At 47.8% G+C, this 18,720-nt stretch overlaps 1 protein-coding gene across 3 annotated transcripts in view; it reads right to left on the bottom strand.

The window, feature by feature from the left end:
• ABCA1 (ATP binding cassette subfamily A member 1) overlaps positions 1–18,720 on the bottom strand; it is a 163,466-nt gene that overhangs the window by 26,787 nt on the left and 117,959 nt on the right. For all 3 annotated transcript variants that reach the window (XM_059411157.1, XM_059411156.1, XM_059411154.1), the window contains exons 15-30: positions 17,003–17,225; positions 15,784–16,005; positions 15,163–15,367; positions 14,045–14,158; positions 11,996–12,167; positions 10,842–10,973; positions 9,867–10,009; positions 9,536–9,673; positions 8,378–8,598; positions 7,385–7,457; positions 6,190–6,392; positions 4,787–4,835; positions 4,487–4,600; positions 3,273–3,421; positions 1,681–1,805; positions 545–643 (exon numbers count right to left, since the gene is read on the bottom strand). In XM_059411157.1, the coding sequence (XP_059267140.1) occupies positions 545–643; positions 1,681–1,805; positions 3,273–3,421; positions 4,487–4,600; positions 4,787–4,835; positions 6,190–6,392; positions 7,385–7,457; positions 8,378–8,598; positions 9,536–9,673; positions 9,867–10,009; positions 10,842–10,973; positions 11,996–12,167; positions 14,045–14,158; positions 15,163–15,367; positions 15,784–16,005; positions 17,003–17,225 (2,382 nt within the window). The remainder of the gene's footprint in view (positions 1–544; positions 644–1,680; positions 1,806–3,272; positions 3,422–4,486; positions 4,601–4,786; positions 4,836–6,189; positions 6,393–7,384; positions 7,458–8,377; positions 8,599–9,535; positions 9,674–9,866; positions 10,010–10,841; positions 10,974–11,995; positions 12,168–14,044; positions 14,159–15,162; positions 15,368–15,783; positions 16,006–17,002; positions 17,226–18,720) is intronic.

The following is an 18,720-nucleotide window of genomic DNA, read 5'->3' as shown; positions in this document are numbered from 1 at the left end:
GCATTTCACCGCATTTATCCATATACTACCTACTTCCCCTAAAAAGGATTTTGAAGGAAAGTTCAAAAATATGCAACCCCAAAAGAAGAAAATATCCATTTTTATACACAACAATATAGAACACGTTTTCAGGTTGGTAAAGTGAAGTAGCTGATAAATCAAACTGAAAATTCTATATAATGGCAGCTTATCTCTGCTTTTAGGTACAGGAGCTGGCAGAAGGGAATAATGGGAAAGCACTGGATCTGTACAAAGTGCTATTTGAATTAAATATTAATCTCTAAAGCAGCAAATACATATCTGTAATGATTTTGCTCTGCAGGATGACAGAAAACTCTCCTAGTTGGCTCTGTTCATTCCTAGATTCTGGTTAAGTTATTACATCAGTTTTTTAAAAATAAAAAAATGCTTCAAATGACAAATGATCCTAGTCACCATGTGACATCTATCATAGTTGATAAACATAATACAGCAGACATCGAACCAGGTGAGAAGCAGAAGACAATCCAGAGATCAAGGGTCTCAGAGCTCAAGGGGCACTTACGGGATCGGGTTTCCTTCCATACAGCGGGTCCCGAAGCCAGGGTGTCTGGTGAGGGCATTCAGGAGTTCCTGGGTGCCCAAGTCCTCAGGAGCATCATTACTGTGGGTACATGAGAGGCAGCCAGCTCAGCGATTCATTAAAACCAGGAACTGGGAAGTAGAATTGTTCTTCTGAATGGAATACTTTATTAGGCACTTCTTGTGTGCCAAGCTCTCTTCACTGAAATGAGCAAAATGCAAAATGTACCCAAAAGGAGCGGACACTGATTGTGTATTTGAGATCAAGGTAAGGGACAGCCCTCTCGGCTTGTGTAAGTTGTAATGAATAGAGTTGTGCATATGGGTGTGCACACATGTATAAACACCCATGCACATCTATCTATCTATCTATCTATCTATACGTCTTTAATGTGAAGGAATTCGTGAAGAACCAGTTTTTCAAAAATACTTTCAGAATTATCCATGAAATGTGATCCAAACAAGAAGAAACACAAGGCTAAAGAAGGAAGAACCGATTTGTGTATTCATAAAAGCTTCCCTTTTATATCACTGAGATACTTCTCCCCATCTAAAGGTCTACAAATATTACAAGACAGAGGAAAATTTCTGTGGAAGGAAGTAGAGAAATTCCTTTGTCCCTTTGTTTGAAGCACTGGATTGTTACAGAGTAGCTAGCATTCTCTAAAGAACACTCTTTAATATCTGTAACACAATAAATACACAAAATGTACTGTGCAAACAAGAACCTGGAGGTGTAAAGCTGTGACCATGTACAGAAGCCCTAGGACAAAATGACAAAATTAAAACATAGCTATGAAAAGCCCACAGACTATAGCTTCCTCACAAATGTTTTGCAAGGACAGATTATTTAGGTAAAACACCGATGACCGTTCCCAGTGACAGCAGAATAAAAAGAAAGGAGCTCAAAGCAGGAAGAGAGGTGGGTCTGTTAGTGGAGGTTCAGTTCGCTGGCATTCTTTGCATACGATATTAGTTTGTGTCGGGGCTTTAGAACAGCTGATAAAATCCAACCCACCCTGTTCCTCTTGAGTCCACCTCCCCTAGGCCCTCAGCAGTGTCAACACTTGGTCTGCCTGAGCTCTCTTCTCTCCTGGGGCACAGAAGGCAAACACGCACCTGACAAATGTGTACTGTTCGTTGTACATCCAGGGCTGAAGTTCCAGGCTGGGGTACTTGCCAAAGGGGGGCACGATCAAGCTGAACACCAGGGCAATGCAGACAAACACAGCTGGCAGGACGATCTACAACCAGGGGAGAGGGGGGGAGAGGAAATGGCCAAAAAAAAAAAAAAAAGGTGGGGGGCAAATGTCAGAGAAAGGGGCCTGGCACAAGCCCCTAAGAGTCCAGCCAGCCTCCCAGACCAGGCAGCAAGCAGTCAGTGCCACAGGACCCAGATGGGAAGCAGCAGATCCTGAAACCAAAACCTCCTCCCTCCAGGGCATTTCTGGAGGCTGACAGCACAAAGCCAGAGGCTGTGGTCACCCAGCAGAGACATGAAGCTCAAAACTTTACAGACAAAATGGTGGTCACATGTCAGGGGGACTCTGAACTCTGGGTCCTGCCCTCTTCCCTCTGAAGACCCAAGAAAGACCACGACAGGCCATGAGCCCAGCTCAGCTCAGAGAAAGGCCGACAGAACCAGCCCTGCACCAGGAGCCAGAAGACAAGAAGCTTGGTTCTGTGTCTGCCATGAGTGTATCCATGGGAAGTCACTCCCGCTGTGGCCTCAGTAATCTCACTTGTAATCTACAGACTAACGGACCCAGTCAGATCCCACGCTCTGAAAGGGAACAGCAAACCCTGTCACCATGGAATGGCCTCCAAAAGCGTCATTACCTAAATCCTTCTTTCTGAGAAAATACTGAATGACAATTATCTCAGTTCGTTATTGTTCCAACCCTATCACCAATCAAAAACCAAAGTAGTTGATCTCAGAGAGACTAAGTACCTTGCCCAAGGTCACACAGCCAGTAAGTAGCAGAACCGGAATTCAAACCCAGGTCTCCGTGCTCCAAACTCATACCCCCTCATTACCCACACAGTCTGCAGGGAAGAATTTCTGCAGATGCTTTCTCTGTACTTCTCGGTTTTATACAGCAGGATAACTTTATCCCTACTGACCAAGTGCCTTAGCATGGAAACACCAACACATAGGCAACAGCGTAATGAGTCTTTTCTGTTTGCCCATTTTCTGCTGACCTGTCTGGCCACCTTTCTATCAATTTGCAGTTAAACATCGACTTACAGAAAAGTCACGATTCCAAGAAGTTTATATGTCAAGTGCATCTCAGGTTATGAAAACTGAATTTGCCCAGCCAATGTTTCTAAACTCTGTCCTTGTTATGCCATCCTCTACCATAAAACTCATACACACACACACACACACACACACACACACACACACACACACACACAAACAGCACTACTAAATGCTAGGCCCACTCTAAGCACTCACTCATTTGAATCCTCATAACAACCCTACGTAACCGGCACGTTATCTTCATTTCTAAAGATGAGGACAAGGAGGCACAGAGAAGTAACTTGCCCACAGATGCAGGAGTGACAGGAAGCAGGACTGGGATTGAAAGGCGAAAAGTCTGGCTCCAGCATCCACCCCATACCCACGACCCTCTCCTGCCTTCACTGGTCAGGGAGTCCGCAGCCCACCCGTGAAGCCAGAGTCGCTGGCCTCGAGCAGCACTTGTCACCTGAGCAAAGAATCCCTTCCGACTCCGTCTGGCAATCAGCAGCCTCTTCCACAGAAGGGCCACAAACTGCTGCTGTGTGAGCTTCCAGCCCTTCACCTGGTAGGAGCCTTTGCCATCCATCCCGCTGAGCAGGTCTGTTTCTCTGGATTCTGCAGGAAGCCAACACCAAAGGTCACCTATTATCTGAGGCAGTTTTGACATTATCATGCTCCTCCCTCCAGCATCCTCATGGAGGCTTGTGTTTGAAAGCCAAAGTCTCTCAGAAGTCAAGGGCTTTCGTGACAAATCATTGTCCCAGGAAAAGTTAGGACCCCAGATGCCCCACAGTGGCACTTTCTGCCTATGGCTCTTGTGTGGGGAGTGCAGAAAATGAAGGTGCCTTGAGACAACTGAAGAGAAGTGTTCACACATAACTGTTGTACATCAAGCCATTCAGATGAACCACGTCATCCTTGATAGAATATTCTATGAGACAAGCCATGCATTTGGCTGACAGAATTGAAAACAGACAATGCTGATTTGCCTACCATCTGTTATTTTGGTAAAAGGTGGATACGTTCAAATGATCTAAGTACTGACAATGTCTGAAATCACAGAAAACATGAGGGCCACACACTCATAGGAGCAGGACTGGGAGAGCCAAAAAAGTTTCTGTATCTCAAAATTGTATAAAATTGTACAAAAATCCTTGTCCTAAACTAATGATTCCTAACTGAGGTGCTTTCACATCTTACCAATATTTGCTTGACTTCTTGCCTCCCTTTCTCGGTCTCAGTCAAACACGCGGGGACACACTCTACCAGAATACCTAAGTCTTAGGTACAATTAGCCCTAAAAGGTGACTTAGTTCAAAAACCATTCACCCGTTCAAAGAATATTTATTTAACAATTTAAACACCCTATCTAGGCAAGAAACTGGGTCTGCACAGAAAAGATAATCAATGGATTCAGAAGACGGAGGGGCCGTCCTTTTATACATCTCTCAAGTGAAAGATCTCAACTAAATGAAGAAAGTGAGGAGGGTGGGAACCTTCAGGTTTGATAGTTTGCCCAATGTTGTAAGGAATGCAGCTTTTTTCAACTTCCCACTTCCCTTTGGACCCTGTAGGCATCTATCATCCATGCTCAAGGCCGTTTGTTAAAAGGAAATGTGGGAGTATACTAGGCAAGAATTCACTTTCAAACAATGGGACACAAATCTCGCCCAAACAGACCTGGGTCTACATCAGAATCATTAGGATCAGCAGCATCATCTTCAGTGAATGGGCGAAGGCAGCTCTGCTTGTCTCCAAAGGCCCTTCTGTTTCGTCTTGCTGGCAAGGTGCCATCTGCAGGCAAAAGGAAAGAATCCCACATTTTATTTTATTTGTAACAAAACAAGCCATCCTCATCTGCCACAAATGTATACACTAAAAATAAGAATAGGATAAAACAAGTGAAAGGGAAAGGCACAGTACTGGTGAGCTAAGACAGAGGCACTGCCCAGAGAGCGTACAGTTGCCCCAGAGGCTTACCGGAGGTCTCCGCATCCACCCCGCTCTCTTCAGCCACTTTGAGAAATATCTGAAAAACGGGAGTGAGAACAGTATAAGCACCATGTGATGAGAGCAACCATCACCGCCATGATTATTACATTACTGAGTGGCTTGTTAGCCCCTGAAGACAAAAAGTAAAAGCTGCATTTATCAGTAATACTTTGCCAGTCACTTGGGAGTGAAGGCATTCTTCACCAGAGAACACGTCCCCAGTTGTGAGAACTATCAATCCAGACAATCATTTTCAAATTAAAGGTAGGACATTAGAACACCAGAGAAGAAATGTGTCCTGAATCTACAGGGAGCATGTTAGGTGGGTTCTTCCAGGTGGATGGCCCCCAGATCTCTGAGTAGGCCAGCATCGTGATAAGTCATCTAAGACCAAATGATCAAAAGATGATGGGTTCCCCATTACTAGAAATAGTATGGCAGAGACTCAAACATCATAAGAGAATGTGAACTAGCCAATGATTTCTAAACTCTGAACTACAGACCACGGCCCAGAAAGCATGTAATAAAAGCACTGACGTTGAGGTCTTACCTCTACAAATTCTGATCCAAAGACCCTGGCGCTGAGGACTCAGAATTTCTATCGTCAATAATAACCCCACAGATGATTTCTCTGTATGGCCAAACTTGGGGACCAATGGGCCAGACAACTTTTGTATCCTTTCCAGCACTCCAGGTTTATGAAGCTGTGATCTCTAAAGGGAGGTGATGCTGCTACACAGTAAAGAGAGCATGGGTTTTGTAGCCCAAACCCTCAATGCTGAACCCTAGCTCAGATTCCTGAGTGCCCACTTTATTATCTTATTATGGGAATAATATTAAGTTGCAATGATTTTTAGAAGATTTTATTTATTTAAAGAGACAGAGTATGCATGAGCGGGATGGGGGGATAGGGGTGGGGGTGGACAGAAGGAAAGGGAGAGAGAGAGACTCCCAAGCAGACTCTGTGCTGAACACGGAGCCTGACACAGTGCTCAAGCTCACAACCCTGAGATAATGACCTGAGCCAAAATCAAGAGCCAGATATTTCATCAACTGAGCCACCCAGGAGCCCCTACAATAATTAAAACAAACAACCCCACACACCCAGTTCAGCACCAGGCACACGTGGATTTTCCATAAATGTTGGCTCTTTCCTATCCATGGCCACAACACAGCCATGTCAGGGAGCCATCCTAATACAGCTCTCCTGCTATCTTCCACCACAACTTTAAAGGGTTAACTGTGGCCAATAATACCCCAAATGCAATGATGTAAGGACTCAAATGACCAGCTCCATGGTAATCCTATTCCTCTGGGGGAAAAGGAGGCTACCTGTCTGGCCTTGGGCCTGTGGAACCTACTCCACTCTGATAGTCAGTCACCGAACTTACTTCTTCCAGAGTGGTCTCCGAGATGCCATAGCTAGAGATGCCCAGGTCTGAGAGTCGGTCATCAATCTCATGGAAGAGTTCCACGAAGGCCCCTTCTTTGGCAGCTTCGTAGGGCAGCACGTAAGTCAATTCATGCCCAATGTCTTCCACGAGCCGGGCCTCAGCCACATGCTTCCTGATGAGGTTGGAGATGGCAGAGACATCTGTAGGGACCAAAGCACAAAGACGGCTCAGCCAGCTCAGAGGCCTCCCAGCAAGAGCCGGCCATGCCTCACCTTCTCCCCCTGCCTACTCCTCAGAGGCCAGCTGCCCACACATGATACCCGTTTCCGATACTCAAGTCTTTCCACAGGTTCATCTCTGGCCTGAGAGTCCCTGAGGCAAGGACTAGGTCTTATTCACCTCTGTATCACCAAAGCCTGGAACACCATAGGTTCTCGGTACATTGTGGGCGGGTGGGTAGGTGGGTGGGTGAGAGGAAGAAAGGCCAGAAGGGCTGAAGGAAGGAATGGTGGGTGGAAGGAGGGAAGACTTTCAGAGGTTGAAAGTCTTGTGTCCATTGCCTAGACTCTAAGATTCTTCCATGGAAAACCTGAGTAAAGAAAAATTAAATGATTCTTCGCCCTTCCTAACCTTTTAAAGGAGGCTCCTTCTCTTTATGTCAATAAGGGACTAATCAGTTTGTGGAAGGAGACATCTCCTTGGAAAAAGCCAAGTATTAGGACTGGGCACAGATGGACACAGTAAAGGCTTCTGCTCCATGGGTGTTACAGGTGACACTGGTGTCCTATATGTAGCTCCAAAGGAAGACCCAGCAGACTGCTCTCCATCTCCTGGGCTCTCAGGCTCCTGAGATACTGAGATCCAATCCCTTCCCCAGGGCTTGGCCCTCAGCTTCTCATCCCTGGTCGCCAGTGTCCAGCCAGATCTATTCCCCAGGAGATCCTCCACCCCCAGTCATGTCAGCCTCTCGGGGACACTGCCCTGCCAGCTGCCACACCAAGCTCCGGGCTCCCCAGCAAGCATTAAGCCAATCTGCACCCTCTCCCAACCCCCACCCCAACCCCCAGCCCCAACCCAGCAGCAAACCTTGAGTCAGCGCCACCAGCCTCTGCACCTCTCCTCCTCTGCCTCCACTCTGCCCAGCTCGGGGAAGCTCAGGCACCACCTGAATAAGAAACCCCAGAGTCCTTACCGATGGTCAGCGTGTCACTTTCATGGTCACTGCCCAGGCCAGCATCAGAACTGCTTTGAGAAACACTGTCCTCCTGATGGCAAAGAAGGAGGTGAGAATGGGTCAGGGACTGAGCAAGGTACAGCCACCAGCACCTTCGCCAGGGAGGGCTTCCATGAGGCTCTACCATGTGGCTCCTCCTGGGAGGCAACTGACTGGGCAGCCGTGGCTTCTGAAGCCCCCGTCTGACACGCGTGTGCTGTGCGCACGGGAGGCCAGCACAGAGCTGGCCACAGAGTGCTGTCACCACGCACTCTCTGACCCTCCTAGGCATGGGATTCACCTGCCTAGTTGTCTGGCTCAGGGCCTCTCAAAGCTTGATTTCTGTTGAGCCACCAGGGGACCTTGTTAAAATGCAGATTCTGATTTAGTGAGTCTGAGCTAGGCCTGCGTTTCTGCATTTCTAACAAGCTCCCAAGTAGTTCCAGTGCTGCTGGTCCTCACAACTTCGAGTAACCGGGCACTAGTTAAAAGGGAAATAAGCAGATAGGAGTTGAAGTTTGGAATGTCAATGTTTTAGGTGCCACTGGTTTCAGCACACAAATGACTCACAGAGGTGTACTGTGGAACAGAGGAAAACCTACCTGGTTATTGGGGTTTGGTCCCACCTCTGTTATTTACCTGCTCAGTGACCTACAGGCCTCATTTCCCTAATCTGAGATAATAATCACAATACCTCCCTCCCACTATTGCTCTGCACTTGGAGATGACTGGAGTTTAAAAAAAAGTTCATAAGTAATAACATGTGTGATTCAACCTCACTCTGACTGCAGGAAGAGATGTGGCCTGAGCTTTCTACAAAGGAAATACAAGGTGACTCCAAAGGGACCGCAGTGCAGGGAGATGGTGACCCCTCAAGTGGCAGAGTGGGGTGGATGTGGACAGGCCACTCCCAGCCAAACAAGTTCTGACTCCCTGGCCTGGCACCAGCCCAGCACCGAAAATACAACGCACCTTTTTCAGGTATGACACAGTGCTACTGCTGTTTCTGCAGGAACTGAGGGAGGATTCCACATCCTTCTTGACCAGGGTCAGGTAGTAGCCTGTTCCCAGCTGGTTCTTCAGAAACAGGGAGGAGCCCACACAGCACAGCTTTCCATGGGAAATGATGGCAATCCTGTCCCCCAGGATGTCTGCTTCATCCATATGGTGTGTGGAGAGAATAATGGTGCGGCCTGCCAGGCACAAACACAAGGACGTGGGACAAGTGAGGCCTATTGGTTCTCAACAACAGAATTAATGGAACTACAGACAGATCAGCAGGGGCCACTGAGGCAGAAGAATCTGGAAGCCTGTGTAGCAAAGCCACCCTCACAGAAATCAGAACAGGAACATTCATCTGGGAATTTGCCACATACCAGGCAGGGTGCTGGGTGACCTGCATGCGTTCTTATTTAACTACATCTTCTGGGAGGCAGGCCCTACTGTTATTGGAGGCAAAGAAATGGAGACAAGTTAAATGACTTTTCCAAGGTCTCAGGGCCAACGGGAACTGGCTCCAAAGTCCATATTAAAATCTGCTTATCTGCTCTTTCAACAAACATATACAGAGTACCATGCTGGGGACAGAGATAAACAAAGACACAGCCTCTGTTCTCAGTCATCGGTCTGAAAGGGAACACAGCTACAACAGATATTGTAAGCTCTAAGCTAGAGGTAGTTCTGGGGACCATGCCCTTATCCCCATTTCTCTTCTTGCCAGCCCCTAGATAATGAAGGGAATCCATGTTACGTGTCTTAGAAACCAGGCCTTCCTTCCACATCCATACCATGCGTGAGCATAGAGCTTTAAGAAAAGAAGTCCCTGGGGCTCAGTAGGTTAAATCCTCTGCATTCAGTTTGGGTCATGATCTCGGGGTTCTGGGATAGAGCCCCACATCGGGCTCTCTGCTCAGCAGGTGGCCTGCTTCCTCCCTCTCTCTGCCTGCCTCTCTGCCTACTTGTGATCTCTGTCAAATAAATGAATTAATTTAAAAAAAAGAAAAAAGAAAAGAAGCCCCTTATTGCTCTTGAAAAGCAATTCTGCTGCTCTGTCAAGGACAGCCATGAGCCACAGGCGTACCGCTCAAAAGCCTCTCCCTCCCTCCCTCGAGACAAACACATATCAGCTACCTTGTCGGTATTTCAGCAGGAGCTCCCATATTCCCCTGCGGGAGTAAGGGTCCACACCGGCTGTGGGCTCATCCAGAATGACAACCTTGGATCCCCCAACGAAGGCCAAAGCCACAGACAGCTTTCTCTTCATTCCGCCTGTGAGAGAGAGACATTCCAGGACCGGCCCCAGACAGCGAAAGCAGAGGCATGGAGAGACAAATAGAGGCACCCACCAGGGACAAGCCAGGGACACATTTCTGACCTACTCACCCACCCCTACACTGGGACTCTGGGGCAGCTGTTGCTTTTCCCATGACGGGGGCAGGGTGTTGGAGGAAGGGGAACTCACCTGACAGTTGGCTTGTTTTGCTTTTCAGTTTGCTGGGTGGCAAACCAACATCCAAGGCCATCTGCTCCATCTCTGCTTTCACGTGCTTCTCCGAGAGCCCCTTCAGACGTGCACAGAACCAGATGTGTTCTTCCACGGTCAGCCTGGGGATGCAAGGGCAGGTCAACTCCATACCCCACAGTGCTTCCTGACCCAGAACAGAAGAAAAGAGGCACATTTCCACTGCCCCCTCCCTGACGTTCTCTAACTTTATCAACTTCTGAAAAATAATAGGAAGAATCAAGACAGAACAACTGTAAGCAACCACTGGAACTGCTGAAGACGCCAAAGCTGGAATGTGACTGGTCTGTTCCAGCCTAGTTCCAGCAGGCCTGGCCACCAGACATCAGGCAGTTGCAACTTTTAATCTCAGACCCTCAAGGGGCTCACCCCACAGCTCCATCGACCAAGTAACTGGGTCAGAATTCACCTGGAGCAGCCCCCTCCAGGAACTCAGAATGTGCAAGAAGGGAGGTCCCTGTGAAGAACATGAACCTGAGTTGTTCAATTTAGGTAAGAGCAAACGGGGACCCAGAAGGGGAGAAGTCCTTGCCCAAGGTCACAGAGCCCAGGTCTTTCTCAAGAAGCTCCACCACGAGGAGGAGGAGGCCAACCTGAAAGGAAGCAATGTCTTCAGCGGGAAATGCTGGGCCAGAGTGTAGTGGGAGAAGGGACCGGCTAATTGGCCCCTAAAGGGTCAGTAATGGAAAGCACCATTTCCCAAGGGCTCACCCACCAACTGGACTGATGGGACATCTCTCACCTGACAATCACCTCCTGCTTCTCCTAAAACGTAAGGACAACCAGGTCTCACCGTGCAGAGCAGTAAGACCCACCACCCTCACAGAAGGTAGAATGCTTAAGTCCCTCTCCGCCCCTGACTTATGACACACGCATGCAGGCGGGGTCTGCTTCTCAGTGTGCACTGGTACTCACATGTCAAACAGCACGTTATGCTGGGGGCAGACCCCCAGGTTCTGCCGGATGCTGCTCATCTCAGAGCGAATATCTTTCCCCAGGATATAGGCAGTGCCCGAGGTGGGTGGGAACAGCCCAGTCAGGATTGACCTGAGTGCAAAAGGTTAAGAGGCAAGAGTCAGTGTTATCCCCATTCCCCCGGAAATGCCCCATGCCGGGTGCAGAGCCTGGGCACCTACAGCAGAGGCATCAGTCCCCCTATACATACCCCCATTCCTTCCTAACAGACCCGAACTGACCCCTACAAAGCAAACAAGTCTTTGCTTTAGTGGATAACCAGGAGCAGGCCTATGTGTTGGAAAGGGCAGTACCAGGACAAGTGTTTTTTAATGACCACTTTGCAATGGAAAGTACAGTTTGAAATATACATTTTGTAAGTCTAAAATCATGTCCATGATAAAAGAATTATTCAGTGATAAAAATAGTGTTTTGTGTTAGGCAGTAGGATTTCTGTGCACCTTTTAAAAATAACCTGCAATGTTCATATATTGACTTTGCATTAACAACAACAACAACAAAAAAACAAACAAACAAACAAAAACCAGGAAAAGATATACCCTTGGCAATAGTTGAGGAACCGCACTGAAAGTCACTGAGGCTAACTCTGGTGTTTATGGCCCATGCTCCCCCGTGAAGCTGCCTGTCATAAGGTCTTTATAGGTCTCTAATGGTCCCAGAAAAGGCAGTACATGGCCAGCTGTTTCTCACACCTCCTTAGCGACAGAGCTCCTGGAAATCACTACTTCCCTCCAACATATCAAATCTTCCCATATTCTTACTTCATAATTCTAACAAAACCAGCTCAAAAGGAGACCATTTCTCAGAGCTGTCACAGCCTTAGGGTTCCAGGAACAGGGCAGAATTCTGAGAACCAAACGGGAAAGGTCACCAAGAGGGTTGCCAGGCTGCTTTCAGGCTGAGGAAATATTTAGCCAAAACCGGCAGTGAGGAAAGCACTCTTGTGATGAGATAATATCTCACATTCCTCAACCCCTCCCCTCAGCGCTGCTGCCCTTGCCCCAGTGACCAAGGCAGTGCCCTTGCATCCTGATTTCTAACTGCACTCTGGAAACTGCCCACAGCGGACTCTGACAGTCACACCCTCCTCTTACATGGTGGTGGTCTTCCCAGCTCCATTGTGGCCCAGGAAGGAGGTGATCTGGCCCTCATAGAAATTCAAAGCCAGGCCATCAACAGCCACCTTCATGCCATCCCGGTAAACCTTCATCAGGTTCTGAATGGACACGCCCAGCTTCAGGTGCGTGGGTTCCTCCTCCATGCAGACTGTCAGAAGACAGAAGACAGGATGGGAATGAACCCACGGCAAATACCGAAGAGCACGGCACAAAGACACAGGGGCTCGGCTCGTGCTCTCACAAGTGTCCTCTCTCCACAGATACTTCTGGTTTCTCAGGCAAACGTTTACTTAGGGCCTATTTGGGCAGGAGTGTTGGTGATGGGAATTCACTGATAAAGGCACATTCACAATCTATATAAAGACTTGACAAGCAATTAAAACACAGGAAGCTAAAAGCGGTTTAAAAAACACATCTAAAGATGCCGTAGAGCTGTGGAATACCCAGCGCATGGAACACAACTCAGCAGGGAAAAGGAGTGAACTGTTGATACACATCACAGCCTGGATGGATCTCAAGGGAATGATGCTAAGTGAAAAAAGCCAAACTCAAAATGTCCCATAGTATATGGTTCCATTTACATCACATTCTAGAAATACCATGTGGAGAAAGGAGTAGTAGCTGACAGGTCTCAGGGACTGGGGAAGAAGGTGGGGGCGGCTTTCAAGGGGCAGAATGAGGGAGTCTGTCTCAATGGAACAGTTCTGCATCTTGACTGAGCTGATTACATGAATCTCCATGTGGCAAAGTGCACAGAACTAAATGCACACACATGAATGAGTACATGTAAAACTCTACAGTCTGAAGGAGGTCTACACACTGTATCAGTGTCAATGTCATGGTTTCAATAATGCACTGTAGTTATGCAAGATATTACCACTGGGGGAAACGAAAATGAAAGGCACAAGGGAAACCTCCCCAATACTATTTTTTGCAACTTCCATGATTCTATAATTATTTTAAATAGAAAGGCCTTTTGCTTGTTTGTTTTTAATGTCATGAAATCTTGGAGGAGGAACTGTCTGACTACTTGGGAATCCAGAAGCACTACTTCAGCGGTAGGGATACAGAACTAGATCTTGAGGAAGGAGGAGGAAAGCAGGCAAGTCAGAGAAAGGTTCTCCTGTGAGAAGACAAAGTACATACAAAGGCATGGGGATGTGGAATAACAGGACATGTTCTAGGAGACTGAATCCAAAGGCTGATGTTAAGAGGAGTTTGGGTAAGGGGTGCCTGGGTGGCTCAGTGGGTTAAGGTCTCTGCCTTTGGCTCAGGACATAAGCCCAGGGTCCTGGGATTGAGCCCTGCATCAGGCTCTCTGCTCAGCAGGGAGCCTGCTTCCCTTCCTCTCTCTCTGCCTGCCTCTCTGCCTACTTGTGATCTCTGCCAAATAAATAAATAAAATAAAATAAAATAAAAGAGGAGATTGGGTAAGAAAGAAGAGTAGGAGGAGCAGGAGAAGAAGCTGGGACAGTGGGCAAGGGCCAGCTGTAGTTGTCTAGAATGCCTAAGAACAGCAGACTTTTCCACTGGCAACTTGGGGAAGGCACAGAAGAGATCAACAGAAAGGAACTCATTAACTACTTAGGAAGCCACACTAGCACAAAGATAGTTTTTCTGCAAGAACCAGAGCAAAGAGCCCAAAAGACAGTTTGCTAAACTGTGGGTACCCCCACCTACAATCAGGAGCCAGGAGAAGATTAGGGCCATCAAGAAGCACAGGTTGAGCTCTGATAGCCACTTGGTGTCAGCCTACACAGGCTCATATATCTATCAGGGCCTCTTTCCTAGAAGTCAAGAAAACAAACGCAATGTCCCTCAAGGACCCAGAGAGTGACTCCCCAATAAGTCGACAATAGCACTGAACATGAATGTTATGGGAGAATTTGGAAAGATGCACTGTATGTGATTTCTTTGCTCCTAGAGTGGTTTCAGACTCTCTAAAGGGCAAAAGCCATCCTTTGTCCCTGACAGTGGGGGCAAAAGCACTTAGGCTAAGGGGAGGGCAGGTTTGGTAGCACTTACTTTCTGATACCCCCTTCTGGCTGGAACCAGGGTGGCTCTTCTCATCACTTTTCTCACCAAACCAGTAGGATTTGGTACAAGGAAAATACCAGGGCCTGGGGATTCCATACTGGCCTGCAAGCAAATATAAAAACCAAGATGGAAGCCAAGCACAGCAACATCCAGCAATTCCTAGCCAGAGCTACTCCCTCCTTGACACAGCCTCTGGCAGTGGCACCCTGGAATGGAGGTGGGGTAGTGGGAGCTCACATCTCCTGAGACCTACTATATAGTCAAACGACCTCACAAGGCAGGTTATCAGCCCCATTTTACAGATGAGGAAACTGAAGGATAAGTAGCCTACTGAGGTCACTCAGCCAGTAAATGAAGGACTCAGAATCTGAACCCAGATCTGCAGGATACAAAACTGCATATCCACTTTAGGAAGCTCATGTAGAGGTAATGTACATTCCGCATACATTCCCTCAGAAGAAAACCAGGGGAAGCAGAAAAAAATTAAACCTCATTCTCGTAGAATTTGATCTATCCAAAAATGTATCCACGGCAACTCTTGGTCAAGGAGATTTATTAAGGGAAGAACTAAAATGAATTCTTATGAATGTTAATTTGATTAAATCACAGATAAAGGCTTAAAGCCAACATATATTACTCTTCACAAACTATACTCAGGGAACTCTGCTGGTGGTTCATCCTGGGGATACAGAATCAGAGAACTAGGCCAGCATTGGAAGGAGGAATCTCCTGGACTAGGTGACCCAGTATGACCCAACTGGGGTCACTTCCAAGCACCAACACTGACCAGCAATGTGTCCACAGGCAAGTTAACTTGAGTCCTAGTTCTCTCATTTGCAAAAAAATGGGTCTAAGAGCAACTCCCCTGGTCTACACAACACTTTGCACAGCACCAGCACAAAGGGCTCAAGAAATGAGGGCTACAGCAGTAGTAAGCATCAGCTGCTTTTCCTTGGTCTGTTTGCTTGCCGTGGGGCTAAAGTCATAGTCACTTTCCAGGGAGCTCCAGGCCCTGCAGAAATTCTACCACAGACACAGCAGAGCTCGGCAGCCAGGAATTACATTTCCCTAGCTGAAAGCTAAAGGTGTGTGGAAGCTCCATGTACCTGGAAAGACAGCCTCGATGTACCATGTCATCACTCCATAGAGAAAGGTGTCGAATAGCATCATGGAGACTGAAGTGGTGAGGTTGAAGCCATCCTCCTCCATGGGGCTCTCAAACAGGTTGTCCCACTGTACCCCAACGCCCTGCTCTTCGAAAAGGGCAAAGTACTCACAGCCAAACCCAAAAGCCACAGGAGACATCAGGCTCTGTGAGAAAGAGGCAAAAGTCACTTATCCATCTCCTCGTCTCCTAACACTTCTAATATAAATTCCACCTAGAGAAATTTGAATTTGCAAAATGGATCAATTACAAGATATGGAAGTATTCACCTACAGATCCCTTGAGGGGAGTGGGCTCACCAGCTGCATATAAAAGGATTCTATTTATAACCCCTCATTATGCACACACATTTCAGAAATGCATGCATGAGAGAGCGTAAAAGTTTTAGAATTTTATGCTTCCAAAGATGCCCCAAAGACTCAGCAATCCTGTACCGCCCCGCACACAGACACACACGGACACGGACACACACTCTCATTTTCTGCTCTCAGCTTGGACTGCGAGGGGGAGGTGAACCACCAGGGGTGGCTGTATGCAGCTACTGCCCAGGGGTGGTTCTCACCACAAAGATCTTGAGTGTGAAGCCCACGTAGTCTTGCCATGCCACACACAGCACATAGGGCAGGTACAGGATAAAGTAGATGATGCCCCCACAGGCAGCCGCCAGGTTGGCTCTGGAGAATAGCGTGCTGATCAGGAAGCACTGCAGGATGGTCACCACAGCGAACACAGATAGGAAGACAAACACCACGCTGGGGTCACTGTAGGGCAGCAGGTTCCCTAACTGGGAAGGAAGAGACCTATTAAATGCACTGCCTCAATAAGCAAGCATGTCCTCACATGATCTGTGGGAAAAAGGGTTTATTCATACTCCTTTGAAAGGTATTAGGGAGGAGCAGTGCTGCTCACTGTTCTGACCAGGAAACCGAAGATTAAGTATACTTCCCTCTCTTTGACAACACTTATTTTTACATGATACCTCCTTAAATCATTGTAAGGAAAGATTAGCATATAAACTTATTACTATATGGGGTGGCACAGAACAGCACTGCCCAGGGCCCCTTGCAGAGGGAACGTGTTGCCTGGTTGCCACAGCAGACACACTCTAGATGTCAACTTCTCTGGGTCTGTTACAGCCATAGAAAGCTGCCCGGCCCTGGGGCTCATGATTCCAATGACTGATGGAAGGGCCCAAGGTCTGGGATGTCAGGGTGGGAGACCTTGGGCCTGGATGGCACAGCTCAACAAGGGACAATTCCAGTAAGCTGTATATGCCCCCAAGGGCCCATGGAATTGGCCCTATCCTGCTTCACAACTCCTTCCCCTGCTCAATCTTGCACTTTCCCCATCCCTTCCATAGATGCTGATCCCTAATAAGTACCCCTGCACCAAACTCTCTCAGCCTCTGCTTCCAGAAAAACCTAATCTGCAATAATACATATCCCTCTGATTAGTGTTTTTAGAAGTTCTGGCAGAATCACCAACCAATACATCTGAAGAGATGAACAGCTCTCAGATGCTGCATAAACCACTGCCTGGCAGACGTCATGGTGCAGGTAAGTGGATGCCTATGTGAGAAGCATGAGCCCTGGGTTCCAGCCCTGCTCAGCTGCCAACCAGCTGAGTTGACCCTGGGCAAGTCACTCTCACTCTCCCCAGACACAGGAAACCGAGGAAACTGGAGATGACATGTCTGACCCCTTCCTTCCCAAATAATCTTTGCTTTTCTCCTCACAGCTTGTAAGTCCCCGGGGAGCAGGGAGCCAGTCTGGCAGCCTTACTTTCAGGATGACCACCAAAAGGGCGGCGCTCACGAGCAGAGGAATGAGGCTGCTGATGAACCAGCTGAACCACAGGATGCCATTGTCCAGGCCCATGATGCGCATGGTCTCCTTCAGCCGCGCCTCCTTCTCGTACACGATGCCCTTGATGATCACAGCCACCGAGTAGATCCAGGCCAGCGTCATGAATAGGGGCATGGACCGGCTCATCACCCGCAGGAAGCTGGAGGCCCCAGGGAAGGGTGGGGGAGAATTATAGGGAGTGAGATTCAGGCTCAGAGCCCCAGGCCCCCCAGCCGCGCGTGGGAGAGGAAGCCCTGAGACTCAGTGAACAAGGGGCAGGCTCGCTGGAATCCCAAATGTACAAGTTATCAAATGCTTCATGAGGAGCACAACGTAGTGTTAACAGTTAGACAAACGACATGCTGCTGAGTCGAGTTTCTCTGGGGCCTGCTTCAGTCACTAGATGACTGTGAGGTGTGGGTTTTTTTAAAGATTAAAACAAAAACCTAAAAACCAACTCCTTCTCTCACAGGAGTTCGACATGCCTTGCACAACTTTTATCACAGATAACCCAGAAATAGACTCCAGGCAGCTCTGGTCAGTCATAATTCAGATTCCAAACTAGAAAAGAAAGGCAGTGCCACGAAGTAAAAGGGACACAGAATTTGGACCCTGGAACTCCAGGCCCAAGTCCCAGCTTTACTACTTAGGCACCTAGCAGCTACGTGACCACAGGCAGAGGCACTTAATGCCACTAAGCTCCCCTCCTATCCTCATCTGAAGGTATCCTTTCTAGAGTGAATCTTGGCTGAGGGAAATCTTTGGAAAACTCTAATCTTTCTGACGGTGAAAGACAAGATCATTCAGGGTGACTTGGAAAAGCTAGAGTGAGCCACACAAGGAAATAGCCGCTCAGTGCAAAGCAGAGAACAAAACAGAAGAGGAACCCCACCCCTCCTACACTCTGATCTCTACACATGCACACCACAACAGAGACTGAGAGAATTTCCAGAGTTTGGAGGGACATTACAGATCCTAGATGCCTACAACTACACCTCTAGCTGTGCTCTCTCCCAAGAAATCTCTAGGGGGCGGGCGCCTGGTGGCTCAGTCCGCTCAGCGTCTTGACTTTTTGGTTTCAGCTCAGGTCATGATCTCAGGGTCATGGGATCAAGCCCCACACCCGAGTGGAGCCTACTTAAGATTCTCTCTCTCTCCCTCTGCCCCTCCTTTTCCCCTCCCCGCTCTCATTCTCTCTCTTTAAAAAAAAAAAAAATCACGGTTCCTACAACAAGATCTTGACCGCTTAGTGACTTAGCACTGAAAGATTATCTAAAGTCCAAGATAAAAAGGCCTTGTTCAGTTTTATTTGGATTGTTTCAAAATGCCGTTTATCACTTATAAAGAGTAAGTGCACAAATGGATTGCGCAGGCAGCTTTTATAGGTCTAGACCACTGTTTCTGAGTCTGGGGGACATACAAACACGTGTATGTGCCTGCACGTGTTTATCACAACACATCTGAAGTTTGCAGACTGAGCAATAACTGACCAAAAGGGCAGCGTATGTGAAAAATAAAAGCGCTGGTAACTACAGAGGAAAAAGGAGAAAGGATTCCAGGATGTGCACATGTGTGTCAGTGCCGTGGCTGGGACCATCAACTACCGATACCCGCATCTTATTTCCTAAAATCTTCAATGAATTTCAACAGTCTTT

The sequence above is a fragment of the Mustela nigripes genome, chromosome 9 (genome assembly GCF_022355385.1).
Source record: "Mustela nigripes isolate SB6536 chromosome 9, MUSNIG.SB6536, whole genome shotgun sequence".
NCBI lineage: Eukaryota > Metazoa > Chordata > Mammalia > Carnivora > Mustelidae > Mustela > Mustela nigripes.
Note: the sequence above shows the minus strand (reverse complement) of the source record. Positions and strands in the feature narration are given on the sequence as shown.